This window comes from Pollicipes pollicipes, unplaced genomic scaffold (assembly GCF_011947565.3).
Source record: "Pollicipes pollicipes isolate AB1234 unplaced genomic scaffold, Ppol_2.1 Scaffold_4881;HRSCAF=5763_pilon_pilon_pilon, whole genome shotgun sequence".
Classification (NCBI taxonomy): Eukaryota; Metazoa; Arthropoda; class Thecostraca; order Pollicipedomorpha; family Pollicipedidae; genus Pollicipes; species Pollicipes pollicipes.
The window spans coordinates 32,236,187-32,255,414 of record NW_023596576.1 but is presented as its reverse complement, the minus strand read 5'-3'; the positions used below and the strand labels follow the sequence as shown (position 1 = coordinate 32,255,414).

General features: G+C 45.7%; 1 protein-coding gene across 1 annotated transcript in view; it reads left to right on the top strand.

Annotated features, from left to right (window-relative positions):
• The first annotated feature begins 2,498 nt into the window (after positions 1 to 2,498).
• Positions 2,499 to 19,228, top strand: part of LOC119100982 (uncharacterized) — a 34,409-nt gene continuing 17,679 nt past the window's right edge. Inside the window, exons 1-3 of the mRNA XM_037224215.1 lie at positions 2,499 to 2,562; positions 4,357 to 4,488; positions 9,486 to 9,667. Of these exons, the coding sequence (XP_037080110.1) occupies positions 4,395 to 4,488; positions 9,486 to 9,667 (276 nt within the window). The 5' untranslated portion in view covers positions 2,499 to 2,562; positions 4,357 to 4,394. The remainder of the gene's footprint in view (positions 2,563 to 4,356; positions 4,489 to 9,485; positions 9,668 to 19,228) is intronic.

Here is a 19,228-nt window from a genome sequence, read left to right as displayed (position 1 = left end):
GTAAATTCTGATGAGGCTTAACTGTTCCATGACTCACTGCTCATTCCAGAAATGTGTGCGAATAGCGAAATGACGGATAATTTCTTCTCAGTCCAACGGGTAACCGCCAGCCGCACGCCACCAAGACGTGCCCACTATTCAAATTGATGGGTTGTGTAACAGTCAGCTGGCTAAGTGACAGGGCTCCGTGCCACTGACGTCATCAAATATGGTATACTTGACGTCATGCAGGTTTTGCTTCCAAACTACCTCTTTTCTCAAGCAAGCTCTATTTTGCCACTTTTTTCGGACCGGACGGTTCTACCTCGTTAGATAGCCTTGGTAAAAACCCCTGTGTCGTTGTTGCTACAGGGGCGTCGCCTGGGGGTCCGGGCGTCTGCATGGTGGTTGTGTTGTCGGCGGCCAGGTAAAGGATGCAGTGGTCTGGCATAAACCAATAAATATTTCTTACAGCATAACTATTTGTGCAATGGACATTACTGTTCGTAATTTCTAGTATCAGAAATGTCTTGCCGCTAGCAGTCCTATGCGGTCAGGGTGTACTTTCCTACCTAACGTTAGAAAAAATCATTGTGCACCATTCGTCGTGTTTAAGGCAGGACATATCGTAAATAATCTCAAAACAGGTAGAATCATGCTCCTACCTTCGAATTTCAATAACTTCGATGGCGGGCCCCCGAGCGCCGCGCGCACCGCACCGCCTGGACTCCCCAGCGCCGTTTCTGCGTTGCCGTTGCATAAATACAATATTTCTGCTTACCAAGAATTTTTTATAATTATTTCAATTTTTTATAATAATTTATTTATATTATATATAATAATAATTTTTATAATAATTTTTTATAATAATTATTTATTTACAATAATTTCAATTCTTTTATAATTACGATGGTGAGCTCCCGAGCGCCGCACACACACAGCACCCGCGACACCGGCGCCATTACTGCTCGGGTCTCAACATTGCTGCGCATCAAGCAGCATCAAGAACCATAAAAATGTACCGGGCCAAGATAACAAGAATCCATGAAATTTGATCCTCGACGCCAACGGGACCATGGGTTGCAGGGGGATTGGGTGGGGAATGTAAAGCAAAATGAGAACATGACAGCTAAATAAAAGCTCACTATATGGCAGCGGTATATGGCATGGAACATGGATGCCAATGGGATGCTGGGTTGAAGGGGATATAGGGTGGGGAGGTTAGGTTAGGTTAGGTTAGGTTAGGTTAGGTTAGATTAGGTTAGGTTAGGTTAGTTTAGTTTAGTTTAGTTTAGTTTAGTTTAGTTTAGTTTAGTTAAGTTTAGTTAGGTTAGGTTAGGTTAGGTTAGGTAAGGTAGGTTAGGTTAGGTTAGGTTAGGTTAGGTTAGGTTAGCTTGGTTCTGGCCTATTCTGATCTTTCTGGTCTGCCTGTTTCATAAACTTACCTACACGCGATACTGGCGTTGGACAGCGTGAAGAAAGTCTGCCCACAGCCACGTCTTGTGGCGTTCCCTCCACATGAACTCATCGAGATAACCTGGGATTAATTCCAGGCTCGTGGCATGTCGCTTGCGAAGGAAGCGCTTTACTCGGCCGAAGTAGGCTTCGACGTGGTTGGTGTGTGTGCCGTCGTCCGCTACAAATGTTTGGGTATGGTTTACTGTGCGGTGAATGTAGCCGAGGCTTTCGAGCGAGCCGTAGCTTCGGTGCTCATCGGTGTTTACCCTGCTACCTTGCTCTACATGTTTTTGAATTTTCGGTATCATCTCTCCCATTGACCTATTTTGAATGAACTCGAGAACTCCAACTTTGTTTTCCGGGTCGTAAATGCCCATTATCCAACATGTTTCCCCAGGGACCCGTCGCCCACGATTATATTTTCGCCTTGATAGGGCTGTTTCGTCGACAATTATGGCTTTTCCCGGTCCCCCCCCAACTTTGACACGTTTGGGCCGCGCATTAGATCCTTAGACATCACGTCTCGACAGAACTGAAGCCAGTTCACTACCATCTTTTTACTGGGAGTGGTGCCGATTGAGTCCTTCATGGCACTTTCATTTACGCCGACCACAACGTACGCGCAGGCCATCTCCAGTATGACAAACGGTCTGAGGTGTAAACCGGCGAAAAAGCTGCCGTCTACAACACGCTTGATGTTTCGGCACTTGGTACAGCGCCAAGCCTTGCCAAACACTATGCCTTGACCAAACGCTCCTTCCACCATGCGCCTTCTTGCACAGCACATTTTTCCTACTTTTCTTATGAGACCGTTTTCGCGGAGAAGTCTCAAAAGGTCATCTGGGTCCTCGGTCTCGAAATTCAGTTTTAACAAGTCCCTAAACGATTTCACTTCGTGCAACTCCATCTTCAGCTCCCGTGCAATACCGCTCGACTGCTTGGATACGCAGTAAATATATTTCATTGCATTATTATTGTTACCTTGGTCGCCGCACATTTCTATGGTCCTTGATAAGCAGAAATGTCGTCATCACGCACCAATAGCGTGGCAGTCACCCTGGGGTCGGGGTTGCCGAGTGTTTGCGGCGCTTGGGGGCTCGCCATCGAGGTTATCAAAATTCGAAGGTAGGAGCATGATTCTACCTGTTTTGAGATTATTTACGATATGTATTGCGGTAAACACGACGAATGGTGTACAATGATTTTTTCCAACGTTAGGTAGGAAAGTACACCCACACTGTCCTATGCTGCTTTTCAACCTTCCAATCCCACCAAAGGAAAACCATTTGCCTTCTATCTTGGTCCCCTGGCCTCCCATTTCATAACTAATGCCATAACCGCCAAGACTTCCAGGATCTGACACCTCACACTGGTCACCACTGAACGACATCTGCTACGGTGAAGCCCAGTTCACTTGTTTGTCTAAGTCAAGTTGATTTGGTTTTCCTGGGTAGGATTTTTTGACACCTACTAATTTGATACCACCAGCAATTCTTAGCACCTTGCTTGTCAATCCTATGTTGATATTATTTACAATGACAAAGAGGAAAAGGCCTGACACTGAACCCTGTGGAACCAAGCTCCCAGTAGTCTCTGAGATTTTACACCATTAAACAGTACTCTGTGTTGTCTGTGTAACAGTGAAGCTCTTGCTCAGCCTAGAATTCTTCCCTCAGTGCCATGCAGTTTGAACTGATAGAGAAAGTGCTGGTCTGGCAAGTTTTGAAACACTGTAAGTAAAATAAAAGTCTTTGTATCTTGTAAAAAGTAAAGGCCTTGGGATCTAAGGTCTTGGTTTCTAATATCTAGATAAACAATATCTTAACTATTGCCCATATTGTTAAGACTAGTAGCATGGTCCATGAACTTTAAACTTCTCCAAGCTGGACATACCGGAAAGAAAACCACAGCTGACTGTTATTTATCGGCTGATGCCTATCTAAGTATGACTGAATGCTAGCTGTAATAATTTGTTGTTGATATTATATACTGGTGAGGTTAGACTGACAGGCTTGTAGTTGCTGGCATTTTTTGGTTCCCTTCATAAATATTGGTGCTACAGTGGAATTGTGCTAGTCTTCAGATACTTCTGGGAAACTTAATGACCTATTTGATTTGAATGTTGGAATAGGCACTAGCAATGCATGTAGCACTCTGCCATATATCTGGCCAGGTATGGTGGTCTTTGTAAGCTTGCTTTTCTTCAAGCTATCCCTTTGAGTTATGGCATAGCATTTTATGGCACAAAAGATTCTTCAGAGACCTTTTGTGGTAACAAGGCTGGAGTACAAAAATAAAACTCAAGCATCAGAGGGTATGCAGTTGTCTGGATCTCTGTATGGGTATTGTCTGGGAGGTTGACACTAGAAGTCACAGATGTCTAGGTGGATGTTGGGGAGGGGGGCATCATGTGGGAAAGGGAAAAGGATACAGCCAGCATAGTTACAGCACCATTCCTGGTGGGTGTAATCATATGCTCGTGAAGTAGTCACACAAATTATGTCTATGGCCATGCCAGCTGTGCATGTGCAGTACCATTCAGCTGCATCATTCTGCATGAGCATAACTTTGAAACACATGCAAATGGTACACATGATGATGTCTGACTCATATGAAGCTCCAATTTTGGTGTGACAAATGTCCACACCTGTGAAGTTTGTTAGATGCAAGTGGTTTAGAATTATGTATTCAAACTACAGCCATATCTGATGCATATTGATGGAGGTAGGTGGCCTGATAAGACTTATGATTTGTCCCAACATGCTATAAGTATTTTCCAATTAAATCTCCATCTGTACATCTGATCCTGAATTGGCTGTGGATGAATTGCCCCGGTAGCCTGCGAGTATTTTCTGAATAAGTCTATTGGGGCATTTTACTGTTACCTGGCTGTGACCATACCTCGGTTCTGTCCCACAGATCTGAAGAGGTTGAAGATCTTCTGGGTTGTCTTCAACATGGGTGAAAGACCTCAGGGTGAAAGTTGTGCAAATCATTTGTATGCATTGTTGGGAAGAGAGAAAAAGCAACCAAAGTATACAGACACAATGGGTGAGAACAAGTTATTGGGGGTCTGTTTCGCTAAGCGACGGAACTGACCCTTTGAAACGCATGGAAGGACCTGCGGTGCTCCATGGACGATTTTTAAAAATGTCTTGGATTGCGCCTATCATCTTCCATTGGACTTCCTGGGCGACAAGACCTGCGACCAGGGGAGCTGGGTGTGATGTGCTGATTACCAGAGACGCACGTGGCCATGGAAAACACACGTCATCCGTAGGCCATTTGTCGTTTAGCGGCATGGGTGAATTGGTTCTGGCGTTGATGAGATTCGGCCAAAAACCGCTTGCCTCCTCCCCCACACTCTTCACGTGTGTGTCCGTGCTGGGAGGTGGTTTTCGCAAACCCTGAAGAACTCCATTTGATATATTTCCAGAGATACAGACCCACAGTTTACTTGTTCGACGCAACTGCAATGTTTGTGCCGTCAAACCGCAGTGATTCCAAAACCCACGCCGGTGAGGCACTGGACGTGTTGTGTTGCGGTAGCAGCAGGCTCCGTTTTGCAGGAGCTGTATTTCATGAGTTTACTCGTTGCATCTCTTGCAAGTTTTTCTCCGCTCATTACGTTGGGCTTATATGACTCGGAACGTAAGGGGTTCAAGCATTACGTTTAATCGTCACATCTAAATCCTTACCTCATCGCTTCAGCACTAGTTGATTTTATTGGTGCTTTCTTTAGCGCATAAACCAGTGTTGAAGGTCGTGCGGATTTCGTCGTTTTATTGGAAATACTCACCTGTAGCGGCAGAGCGGTTAACTGATGGCATTTGGACGGCACAAAACTGTGAAATTGCAATCCTTTGGGCGAAGTGGATGTCTGTATGGTGCAATGCACGGGATGAGAAAGAAAGGACTGGTGAATACAGGCAATGAATTGGAGCGCATAACGATGTAAATTTTGCCACGACTCTGGCTGCAGTTTCGACGACAGTGTTTTGCATTCGACACCGCTTTTTCGAAATGCCGAAATTGCCGGCTTGCCCGACGATTATCGGTGCGGTCGTGCGTCGCTCAAACTTGCGTTGGCCACAATAATTGTATACGGTATGTTTGTCGACGCTTTGAAATTGGTATCGCGCTTCTACCCGCCTTGGCTGCCGAGCAGTGTAATAAAAGATGAAAAATTGGAAAGCCTGGCAAATGCACCTTGACTGCTCCTTTGCACGTGACATGTGACAACTGCTACCGAGCATCTGACATCGCGCGGTTGCTCATCTAACTATGTACCTACATGTGCCAGTTTCTCGTCGCTCCGACCCCTGGGGACTGAGATGCGCCTGCTCGTCAGCTTCGCCGTGGACCATATTTTCAGGTCGCTGATGCAAAACCGATAGGCCTAAAACGTGCCAGATCGAACCCTGGGCCACAGCGGCTCGCAATCTACCCGTGGAAACCCGCGTCGTGCGCCCGCTCGTCGTGCCCAAATTTTACCGTTCAGCGGCCTGCTGTACAGCCCGTGGACGACGCCACTCAAAACGGGACAGACAGACAAACATTCAGAGGCACCCTAAGGAAATAGCGTATAGCTTTAGTTGTCATGGGATCCTAAAACATCTGGTTGAGGGTCCTTGTTTTATTTAAACGTCTGAGTCGACGTGCTTCTCCTTAGTATGCCATTTTGATAATCTGTTTGGGACTCGAAATTAATATTCTTGTTTATTTTTTAGCTTCCTTTCTGTTTACAGTGCAAGTAACAAAACTCTCGCTGAGTAAAAAGAGGCAGTAAAGCTATGGCTGACATTGAGACAGTGGCTTGAATATATATATATATATATATATATATATATATATATATATATATATATATATCACTGAACAACTGAAAGCCTGATATTCCTTTTGTGCAAGGAGTCCAGTAGTTGCGCGCGTTGTTGCGTGCATTTGCGAAAAACATTATGCACGTAGATAAGACGGTAGTAAGAGTCTTATTCCTCGTTGAAAGCCAGGACAATGGAGATGTAGATGCGTTGATTTTTCGGCAATATGCCTATCGAATCGACTAGGAAAAGTAAATTCAGAATTGCCTGTCTGTTATCGTACGCAATTTTCCATTGTTTTTTTAAACAGCGAGCCACACCTTTTACAGGTCACCAACATTCAGGGGATTAAACAAGGAGCAATTGCCGGTCACTACTACGATACAGTGCATATCTAAGAATCGAAATACGCAAAAAATACATGAACAGGGAAACGAATGCAAGTAAAGACATGCATCGCGCTTCATTCAAACATCCAAGGAGTTCAAGTGTAGACAGACATCGTACCTCACGCATCAATAATACATGCAAACGACTTCGATCAAACGGGCATCGCTCGTCGTGCGTCAGGCGTCACTTATGCATGTAAACGATTTGTGACTGGCAAGCATCACGCATCAAGACACATCACGTTCGCAGAATGGGCCATAATGAGCTCTGTGCGTTAAAGTTTGGTCGCCGACTTTTTATTAGAATAGATTCACTTATTTTCATGTCTGGGTGGTCCTGTGCTCTGTAGATGGCTTTGAGCTCCGAAAGGGGCAAAGGGTCCATACCTCCCGGGATTTCAGCAACAGCGTGTTTGTCCAAAAATGGTCGTCGAATGGGGTATTTGTGATTCGTGATTTGTTTTTAGCGTCTTGCAGGTGTTCATTGTATCTCAAACGAATAGAACGCGTGGACTCCCAGGCATAGACTATGTCGCTCTCATGTTTTTCACATAGTTTACACTTGGTTTCGTAAGCCACATTTTTTTTGCAGCACCTTGAAACCCAGACTTGCATAGATGACATGGGTTGCCAACCGGGCACTCTGGCATCGAGACAGGAGATTTCGTCAGAGACTATCTTAGCGTATTATCGTTCTTCCATGCTATTCGTACGCGCAGTTTCCATTTTCTAACGATATCTTTGGTTTTCCAAACCAAGTGCTCGTCTATCTACGGGAGCGTTAAGAATTCGTTGTCCGATAGGGCGCGTCCCCGTCTCCTACCACCCATCCCCCTACGCGCTCTAAATTTATTTTACTTCTTGTAGCACTCTACCTAAAGTCGCGGAGGATGTCCGTTGACCGACAGCGAAGTCCATATTTTGTTTACGCTCTTGATTTCATTTTCACTACTCGATGAGCTGTTAAGGGCCATACGGAACATGCTACGAATTTTGTTGTGCTTAATGGAAGTTGGATGCGCAGATTCACGGCGCAGAACTATACCTATCGTTGGGGGTCTTGATAAAGAGCCCCGTTTGTAACGTTGTGCGGTTGTTCCTTCTTTCCACCGTCACCTGCGTATCAAAATATGGGGCCACCCTTCCGACCCTTGTGTGCTTTAACGTAAAGGCTAGATTTGGATGCTTGTTCATGAGCTCTGAAAATTATTCAAGGGCACAATCCGTGCCTCCACACTCAAGCAAAATCATCGATGTATCTAGCGTAGATAGTTGGTTTCAATGGGCTGGCGGCCAGGGCATTCATGATCGAGTGGTCTAAAAATATTATCACCAGAGCAGGAGCGCATGTGATCCCTATTGGTGTGCCCAATTGCTTTCGATAGTATTCGAACGAGAAAACTTTATCAAGACGCTGTTCTAAAGGACCGCAGATATTCTGTTTTAATAGATGGAAAGCATCAATTTCATGGCGATGTTTGTGTGCATTAGTTTTCACGGCGTTGCCATGTAAGTTGACGACATATACACTGAGGAACATGCTGCCCTCTGCTTACCCTTCTACCTGTGAATGATTGGGAGCCTCTTTTAAAAAGTCTCTGGTATCCCACAGATGGGTAGGAACAAACCTAAAGAACTGGTTGCATATTCTCTAAAAGGCACGAAAAGAGGTGAAAAAATAAGTGGTTTACGAAATTGATTGTAAACACTATGAAAAACGTGCGGGGACATGTTTTATGACGCGCCCTACGTGTTTGAGGTATGATTAAAGCCCGCGAAACGCTAAAAACAAAACAGGAAACGCCTCTTTTGGCGACCACTTTTAGGCCAATAACGTTCGGGCTGAAATCTAGAGAGGCACGGACCCTATGCCCCTTTCAGAGCTCGAAGCGATCCACAGGGCGCAGGACCACCCACACGGGAAAACAAGATGATTTTTTTGTAGCAAAAATCGTCTACAAAGCCTTGACGTACAGGGCTAATCATGGCCGATTATGCGAACATGATGTGTGCCTTGATGTCTGATGCTAGCTCAAAATCGTTTACAGTATGAATGATGCTTGACGCGCGATGAGCAATGCCTGTTGAATTGAAACCGTTTTACGTCTAATTGATGCATGAGGTGTCATATATGTCTACACGTGAACTCGATGGGGTGTTTGAATGAACCGTGATGGATGATACCTGTTTGATTAAATTCGTTTCCATGTTCACGTATTTTGCGCTCATTCTAATTCTTAGATATACGCTGTATCGTAGTGTAGCGGTGCAAGGTCAACACCCAAACGGGTGCGGTCACCGATAGGTGGCGCCAACGAGTATTGTGGTGTGTGATAGTGATGCGCGCGACAACAGTAATTGCTGACAATTGCTTCTTGTTTAATCCCCTGCATGGTGATGACCCATAAAAACTGTAGCTCGCTGTTTAAAAAACCCTGAAAAATTGAGACGAATCATAGGCAGGCAATTTTGAATTTATATCTCCACTTTCCTAGTTTTTCTGTGAGGTATAAGACAATCACTACCGTCGTATGTACGAGTCCAGTAATGCGTTTTCATGCAGGTGGGGGCTCAAATTGTACTATTCCCTTTACGATCTCCCTGTTCCTGGATTTTCGTGGGATTTCGGTAGGTAACGGACACTCACTGTCCAGTGTGACCGAGCATATTTAGTTGGTGCGTCTTCGGCATCGAAGGCTGTATGTAAAAAGGATGAGTCCTGTTAGGTGAGTTAAATGGAAAGGCTGAAATACTCCCACAATGATATCCGCGCAGTAGTGAAAAACTTCAAGTAGCAGACGAACCAGAAACTCATTATTGTTTTGTTTCACATTTTCAGGTTCCGGAATGTTTGTAGCGACCGTGGAAGCTGACGGCTACGAACATGTGGGCAGAGGGCGCGGCAGCCGAAAGAAGGACGCGAGAGAATCGGCCGCTCAAGACTTTCTAAGTAAAATTCGGGAGCGCTCCGACAGCAAGAACCTCGCAGTTGCATCGTCTACGGATGCCTGTCGCAACAGGGTAGGAATGACACGGAAAATGGCCATTGTCGTCAACGCGGCCCGAAGTCTCAACGCTCCTCGCTCCAAGCCGTACGGATGGCACGGTCACATTGACCTGGTCTGGAGCTGAGAGAAATAGCGTTGTGTAAACTGACAATAACAGTTTGACGTAACGCCTAGAGTTAATTCTCCAAGTGTTGTAACGGCGATCTCACCAACGCTTTTCGCCTGGTCGCTACCCATGGAAAGAACATTCACAGAGCTTTGGCAGTGGTTGCTGGGACGGCTGTAACAGTACGCTTTGTTCCTACATCGTGGATGATTCGGTTTACTATAGAGAGCTTGAGCCTGGTAGCTGGGTTATAATGGATAGGCTGAAATATTCCCGCCGTGAAGTCCGCGCAGTTGTGAGGAACTTCTGAGTTATCATTTCCTCAGCTCGTCGTTTTTATAAATGCAGGGTTGTGTGAAAAACAATCAACTAAGAACAATCTCATTTCGGTTTACCACTTTCGAATTGAATGAACATTAACTGTTCAGCTTGGCTGCGACGAGATAGCCGAAGGAACGAAGCGACCCTTCCGGTTCACTGGGTTTGATAACAAGGGAGGTGGCAAGAGACAGACAGGTGAGCTCGTGTCCAGAGAGAATCCCATATAATGAGAAGCTGACACAGATGGTCCCATTTGGACGTCAACAGCACGGGCCAAACCCCTAAGTGCTGTCCGACTGAACCATGAGGTGCAAAAATTCGAAATCAAAACAAGTTTTTGTTTGCAATGAGATGGACATGCATGATTGTATGACGCCGCGGAGTGTTCGAAGTTGTGTGAATATGCAAGGCAAATCATTCGTGTAAACAAACGATCTTCCTCTTTCAACTTGTCAGTCGCTAATATTTAGTCGTCGAGTACAGAACTACGCGCAAGGAATTTGCACCTTATTGGCACAATTCTAATGATATTTACAAGACTAGTTGCATAGGCTTTTATCAAAATGTCACCGAGTCCGTGCCAAGTAGACGTGTGTGGCCCACGAGCATTTCCCAAAAGCCTTGTGGAATGGCCTTGATGTGACATGCCATGTTGGCATGGTATTGTGATAGTATGATACAAAGTCTTAAATCCGTGCCATGCTGTATTTTGAGAACATTACACATGTTTTAATAATAACGTGCTTTTTCAGAATCTCCTAGCATATTGAAGTTCAGTTATAGTCAGCACAAAAACTCCAATGGCATGGTAACGGAAACAATAAGCAGGAGCACAAGCCCTGTTTTGCTTGTACGAAGTATAGTCCTAACACCAATAGGTCATGCGCAAAGAATTTATCGTCGCATACCTATTTTGTAGCCGCAATTTGTACGGAGAACACGTCTCGCAATGTTTCACTTACTCCCCAATATTTCAACAATATGTGATGGAGCATCCAGTTTCGAGCTTTTTGCCAGTGGCGGAGCCGAATCGACCATACCCACGCCCTTCGCGTGCTTCTTTTGCCCGCGATTTTTGGAGCATTTACTCGTCGGAAGGTAACTTCATCAAACCGATGCCACAAAGTATTAGCAATGGTTGCAAGATGCGCAGCAGTGTTGTCAACTGCCAACTCCGTATTTGAAGTCTCACATTCACCGAGCTGGATTTTGTCGCAAAAGCTGGTTTGAAAAAATCTCGTCCACTGTATCGCAATGTAAGAAAAACACTCTGTGTCGTAGTCCAAAGCCGGTCAGGTCATGGACCCCCCCCTCCACCGAAATATTGCTGGTAAATATTCGTTGCTTCGCAGAAATGACACACCTGTGTGTCAGTTTTTTAAGTGCGGCGATGTTAGACATCAGGATCAAAGACGGTTTGTGAATTGGTCGAACCGCACTTTGGTTTCAACCAGTTTTACTCTGCACAGACCACGGAAACTAATTGCATGCGACAGTGCGTGCTTTGACCTCGTTTTTTCGGACCAGACATGGCAAGTTTACAAGATTGCGTAGCTCCTGCCGTGACCTGTGAGAAATTTGTGAAGGGCATTTTCAAGCTCTTTTCTCCCCAGATCAGCAGCACATTTCACTTTTTGGCAATAAGGATGGCTTAGCTGTTTTTTGACACCGACACCCGAAAGAATGTCTTATTACGGTACAGCGCGTCAGCATTATTTCTGCGCATATCACGCGACCACTTGCAGTGAATTTGTTGGCCCGAGGTCACGCTGGGTCAGAAGATTCAAAGCTGGAAAGTACCACTGGCTGCTGTTTTGGCCGTGGTTGGTGAAGAGGTGTTTTATTCGTGATTATTTTTCAGTGGGCTCAGTCAAAGGCTACTCGCATACTCACATCACTGATCTTCCAAAGGTCAAGGAAGGTCATGGCGTGGACTTCTTAGTACCTGTATTATCCAGCACCAGAGGTGCCGTGCCATCACCTGTGGCAATCAATCAATCAATTATATATATATATATATATATATATATATATATATATTATATATATGTATCTGCATATTTATACATACCTGCAATATTCAACTACAATATTCTACAGCTGCAGTATTCAATTGCAGTTGAAAATGTGTCTATTGTCATAGCTAAAGTGCACTCGTTCAACATTGCTCTTCATTGCGTGACATCTGCATTATGATAATTATTGCAATCCATGGTAGCACTGTGATCTCGTTTAAAGTGGCCAAGGCCCTTCACATGGCTTTAGATATAAGGAATGTGAAAAAGTTGGTCATGTTGCGTTGAATGTTTTTTTTTTGTCGCGTCACAACGTGGTTGTTCATCATACAACAGAGAGGGGGAATATTTAACCTCATTATTAAGAGAGAGAGAGAGAAGAGAGAGAGAGAGAGAGAGAGAGAGAGAGAGAGAGAGAGAGAGAGAGAGAGAGAGAGAGAGGGCGGGAGGGAGAGAGAGAGAGAGAGCGGCGCGCGGCGAGGGAGAGGGAGAGGGAGGGGAGGGAGATGGAGAGGGGATGGGAGAGGGAGAGGGAGCTGGAGAGGGAGAGGGAGAGAGGGAGAGGGAGAGGGAGAGGGAGAGGGAGAGGGAAGAGGGAGAGGGGAGGGAGAGGGAGAGGGAGAGGGAGAGGGAGAGGGAGAGGAGCGGGGGGCGAGGGAGAGGCGAGAGGAGGGGAGAGGAGAGGGAGCGGCGAGAGGGAGAGGGAGAGGTAAGATGGCGAGAGGGAGAGAGGGATTTGAGGGAAGAGGGAGGAGAGTGAGAGGGAGAGGGAGAGGAAGGGATATCTATATCTATAATATATGTATATATTGCCTTATTATATATATATATATATATATATAATTATATATATATATATATATATATATATAATATAAGCCAAACACATGCGTGATGTGTTGCTGCGCAATGCATAATATACGTGGCCGGAACTACCGAGCTCGACCTCAGAGGCCGCATATTGTCTCAATAGGAACACAGCGACAGTTCGATGGTTTACAAACGATCAATGCGTTGATTGTCTCCCTGTCCCCTGACCTTGTCCCGCAGCCTCCTGCCGGTAGCGGGGCCATGTATCACGTACTCTATTTGGCATTTCAGCAGTGGTGTTTCCGTGACCTCGAAGGCCTGTCAATTGACCCTGGCCCAAAACCTGTACATTTCCAGAAACAAAAGACGGCAAATGAGACGGTGCGTCGTACGATATTTTTGAATTGTGTGGAAATGATACCAGTGAGAGCATTTGGTGTCTTCTTTGGTAAGACGACGTGTTGTCATAGGGGGACCTGGATGGCTACCGATTATACTGAACAAAAGGTTGATCTTTATCTCAACACGTTAGTTTTTTCCAGGTCCTCTATCTTATTTCAAAAGTTGGTGACCAAGAGGTGAGCTGTTTGGCCCCCTTGTCTGGCAATGGTTTAAAAATGACCTTTGGTGAGTGTTGAAGGGGTCAGATGTGTTTCCTGAGACCTGATCGGAGAACTTGTGATTGACAACGATACGGGTTAAGGCGCTGCCATCGTAAAAGTGCGACTTCGTGGTACTCGTTCGTCCTTTAGGCCCTCGTTTTGTCTGGAGCCTCCAAAAGCTCTGGACAGGTAAAGGAAACTACTAGTTCCACGAATGGCACCGAATGAATCAGAGCAGTACGACAATGCATTGCACTGCATTGAATTTAAACATCTTTGTTTCTTAACTACGGTAACCCCTTTCTTTAAGGATGTGAAGTGATGTGTACACTAAAATGCGTACCAAAATCGCATTAAGCGCACATTACACCTCATTGGACCAGACTGTTGAACCTTTAGGTTGCCCCAGTACTCATGGTATTTTCGAAATTAGCTAAGCGGCTATCTGCCCACCGGATGAGCAATCCGTGGAGATCACCCTGTACGACGGTTGGTTATTTTGCAACTTTTCATATGTAAAGGAAATTGTTCGATTTTTGGTGCTCAAAAATATCTGCCTTCCTTTTTCAATTTCTGTTTCCTCTATCTTTCCATGCCTCGCTACTCTGACACGATGGCACAAAAGGAGCTTTAGGGACTTTCTTTACTAGGGTGGTTGTACAGATGGGTGTGCGTGTGTACCAGCGCTGCGTTTGTGCATGTGCGTGCGGGTGTGTAGGTATGCGTACGCATGTCAGAGATTTGCTAGGTCTGTGGTTCTTAATCTCTACGCCTCAATGAGGTAGAGAGATTGGGGTCGTAATTTGCCCCATATGCTAACTACCCCCAGTCTGATATTGATATTGTGAGTTGTGCTTCCGGATTGCACGGTCCCTATATCAACCAGCGTTATATAAGTGCCAGTGACTATGTTTCTGTGCAGGAGCTGATGTAACATGAGCCAGAATGAATATTCAGATTAAAACACTGATTATTTTTGTTTTCAGTGGGTGAAAGTTCATCCGACGGTGCAAAGTCCCAAATCTTTTCTGAATGAGGTTTTGTCCAAGAATCAAATCGCTCCACCGAAGTATCAAACTTACGAGGAGTCTGGGTAAGTTTTGCATTGATGTGTCCTTTCATTACCATGAGTAATTGTAAACACGTCGTCTGTTGAACGATCCGAAACAAGTATCAAGTGGTAAAAGCTGTGGCGCCTGAAGGGGTTGGATGTACGGAGACCGTTATAAAGTTTATTTTCCTTACAACGTGCAGACAAAATGTTACTGCAACAAACAGTTGTTCGATACCAGCAAGCCTGAACGCTTGAAATTCTGCCACTTTTACCTGTTGCGCACGGCACGTAACGTCACGGAACAGAAGCTGCCATATGGATGTGATCCTCATTCGTTTTCCCATGGAGCTTGGCATCGACGTCATTCCTCCCAGAATTATTGTTTCATTGGGCAATTACCTGCAAAAAGAAAAGCAAAAATATGCGGTGTGCCTGCCACAGTGTATTCTTTAAAACGCTCATTTTGGAAGCAACCTAAATGTCCGCAAGCCTTACAGTCATCACCTCAGAAATGCAGTGTAAAGAGGAAATTCCTGGCAAAAACGATGTCTTATGGATAGGGGAAGTATGTCGTATTTTTTCATATATTTGAGTTGAGGGAAATTTTTCTGTATTTACGCGCCTTGAAAAGATGCACGCGTATTCCTCATATTACTAAAGGAATAAGTGGGTGTGAGTGAGCGTGTCCACCATTTCTTTTGCCCCGCGCCGAGGCCAAACGGTGCCGAGTTTTAAAGTGAAAGTTTTGCAGCATTGGGAGCAATAGGCGAAAAAATGTCTCAAAAATGCCCATGGGTTAAATCTGGGCGACGCGAATTTACCCAGGTGTTTACTCCGGACGAATTTAAATAAATAATAATACCAATATTATATTACTACCCGGAATATTATAATATATATATATATAATATATATATATATATATAATATAATATATATATATATATATATCTTATATACGCGAGCTTGGTATTCGAGTCATTCTCCGCAGAGGATATATTGTGTCATTGGGCATACCTGGCAAAATAGAAAGGCAAAAAAGAGGAGAAGAGAGTGAGAGGGGAGAAGGAGAAAGAGAGGGAGAGGGAGAGTCCACAAGGGTAGAGTGGACATGAAGGGAGTTGGCGAGTCAAATTGACACGGAGCGAATGAATTCGCGCAGCAAGATTGCAGGAAGAAGATTGTGGTGTCACTTGAACATTAGTTGGAAAAGGAAAATAGCCGCCTTTGACGGCTTTACGTTTTGGAGACCCGTGTGTCACTTTTTGTGAATCATCTCGGTCCCCCACGCAGGTACAGGGATAAATTAATTTTCCTAGATTTTCCCAGGGCTCGCAGCGCCCGGTAGTAGCATACTTTTATAGAGAATGTAGCTGGAAATCGCGTGGGTGAGATATGCGCTCGTGCGTGCCGCGTGTCACGTCCACGTGAGGTAGCAACATGCTGTTGCTATTTTCGACGGGTTTACGTGTTTTTGGCGATATCTTGGCACCCGGGGTCCGAAGCGACTCGAGAGTGGTATGCTGCGATAGGGAATCGAACAGGCAATTGCGTGGTGAAAATTACGGTGTCGCAAGTGCCACGTCTCGCGTGCACTATAGCTGTGAAGTTGCAGTTTGCCGATTTCGACGGTTTTTCCGCTTTACGCCACATGTCGGTACGCAAGGTACGGCTCAACACGAGGCTGGCATGCTGCGATAGGTTGTAGTGGTGCGAGGTCAACACCCAAACGAGTGCGGTCACCAATAGGTGGCGCCAACGAGTGTTGTGGTGTGTGAGAGGTATGACATGTCTGGCGAGAACTGTGAGTGTCTCGGGAGGTTAGTTCATTGTTTTTATATTGAGCAACGGTATGAGTGCTTTGTCTACAAATAAACGATGGCTAATGTAGCTATTGTTTGACGCCTCATCAAATTGTCAATCAACTAGGCAGATTGTTGCTGCTATGAAATGATGTAGCTGTCCCGATCCACGGCGTTACAACATTTATTGTGCGACCTGGTAACAAAGTGTTTCTCGTTCTTTGTGACCCGCCCCTCTCTGGACGCGTTTCCCTGTCTGTCAGTCTGGGCCGGCATCATCTTGATGCTGGCGCCGATGTTTCACACCAGACTAGCACAACTTCCGCAGCAGCGCTAGTCCCGGCCACTGGGTCACAACGAGCCGGTTGACAGCACGAGCCCTGAGGTGCAGGTGATTACGCTTGTGTCGCACTGCACGGGGCTCGGCTTGTCAACTGAAGAAAACAACAGGGCAACTACTGCCACCTTTTCTGTCGTCGCCGACGATAGCGACGTGCGCGACAAGGTCATTGAGCGAGTAATCACGTGGTCCTAATTGTGGGGTTGCATGTTCCGCACGCCAGACACACACGAGCTGGCGAGATGATTTTGCCGTTTTGTGCCACATCTCGGCACCCCAGCACGCAGTGGCTCGAGAGAAGCATGCATTGCTAGGGTATCAAACGGGCGATGGCTGGTGCCAGTCGCACGGTGGTAGATGCCACGAGTCACGCGCACAGGACCTAAGAAGATGGATTTTACCTTTTCGGCGGCCGGTTTTCACGTTTTGTGCCATATCTCGGCACTCAGGACAGCTAGAGACATGTACCCAGCTGTAGCACATCGACGTAACAAATGTCTACATTTTACAGAAAGCTCAGAGAAGCAAGCGCGCGAATGCTTGCCCATAAAAGTGTTGCTTAGGGTGCGCATGTCTATTCATCCGTCCAATTTTGCGTTGCGTCGTGCCCGGGCCGAACAGCGAATTGCTGAGCCGTGAATTTTCGACAGGACGCGCGGGCGCACGGGGCCGTTTTCCACGGGTAGATTGCTAGCGGTTGCGGTCCGAGGTTGGGGCGCGGCACTGGCCGGAAGGGCCGTCGTTGGCTGATTGGTTTGACACGTTCAGGTTGAAATTGAGACCCACGATAAAGCCAACGAGCAGCCGTTCGGAACCGTGGTCGCATCTCGGTAACCAGCGGTCAGAGTGAGAACAAACGGCGCGTCTCGGTAGACAGTTGAACCGGGAATCGCACGGGGGCATATGTACGGTTGCACGTGAGCAGAAGCGGTTAATTTTGTGTGTTTTGTTGTAACCACCCATTTATTTGTCATGTGTGTTTTCCCGTTCATTCATCATCTTCACACACAGGATTGGAGTTCCACATTTTTGCGACGCCAAAATGCCACTAAGTGATCCCTCAGTCGCCGGCGGCGAGTATGTTAAGCAAAACGATGAAACGTGCATGTGCCGTATATTGCCGGCGGGCCCATTCATTTACTAATTCATTCAGTCATTCAGTCATGCTATATCAAAATTAGACATATCTTTGCAAGGCCCTGGTCGCGCGGAGGTGTTCATTTTCACACATTCGCCGGTGCTGACGTTACCAGAGTTGCCAATTTGGGAACTTTATCCTGTCATTGTTTTGTTATGATGGTCTGCTTATACCTTTTGTTTTGCTGTTTGATGTGAAGCAATGACACGGAATGTGCTTCATGAATAAAATAATCGGTACAGCAAAACATCTGGTGAGGACGAGTCGGGTTAGATCAACCGTTTGTCCCGTCACAAGATCGGGCAAGCTGTTGCTGTGAATATGGCAAATCAACGCTAATTATCTTTACTCGGTTTATCACTTGGGCCCTAAGCCCGGACGAGACATCCGAAAATGTCTGAAATACAAGTGCCTGAACATACCTATAACGCTAAAAAGCTGCACACCAAGGTGAGATGCAACCTGGCCATGCCTCATGGACCGTGAAGTTGCTTAAGAGGCTCCTCATTTTCAAGCCGGACAATTCCCACATATTTCACTGGTTTGCACAAAGTGCCAGTTAGTCTGTTAACCCGTGACCAGAAGATATCCCAAAAAATCGTCCTGAGATTAAACGACAGGCGATTCTGTGGCATGAAAGGATACGTTATGTTCACTCGCGTGTACTTGCTTGGTTCATTGCATTAGGAGCCTTGCACTCCGCTCGCTTTGACGCTATGAAAATATGCAGAATTAAGAGGGTAATTCGATCGTCGCGGTTAGGAAACCACTATGATTGCATGACCTTCATATTTTTACAGTTCGGTATTCGTTTCCCCAGATAGTAACTATACCGCGGGCAATACCCCCGCACTGCGGGAGCGTTTGTTTTCTTGTGATGCAGACCGTGTTATTTGATCGGAAAACGAAATGTTTGCTTCTTTTGTCTTGAAGCGGAACGCCAGGATATAATCGATCCATCATGCCTTGGAAATGCGCGTGACTTGTAAAACTTGTGAAGAGCATTGTATTCGTCAGTTATTATGTCGTGTTGTAAATTACAATATCTAAGTGTGAGCATTTTCCGGCTAAGCCGTCCACGTCTGCAGCCACTGCACCTTACTTGGACGTCTTTTTTTCGTGTAGTTACGTTTCTCCGTGGTACTTCTGCTGTTTCAGAACATTTGGATCTAGCGTGGCATTCACCTTGAGCCATAACTCGACGAAAATATATCAACAGGCAAATGGATTTTCTTCGAAAGCTGTACGTTTTATTTGTGAAGGGAGCCCTAGTCCTTTTTTTCCTTTGTCAGGCTTGCTTCGCACGAATCGCTCCGCGCGTTGTCATGGCCTCTGGCGGGTCTCCGTCGCCATGCCGAAAACGTGAAAAACTTGACTATGTTTCGT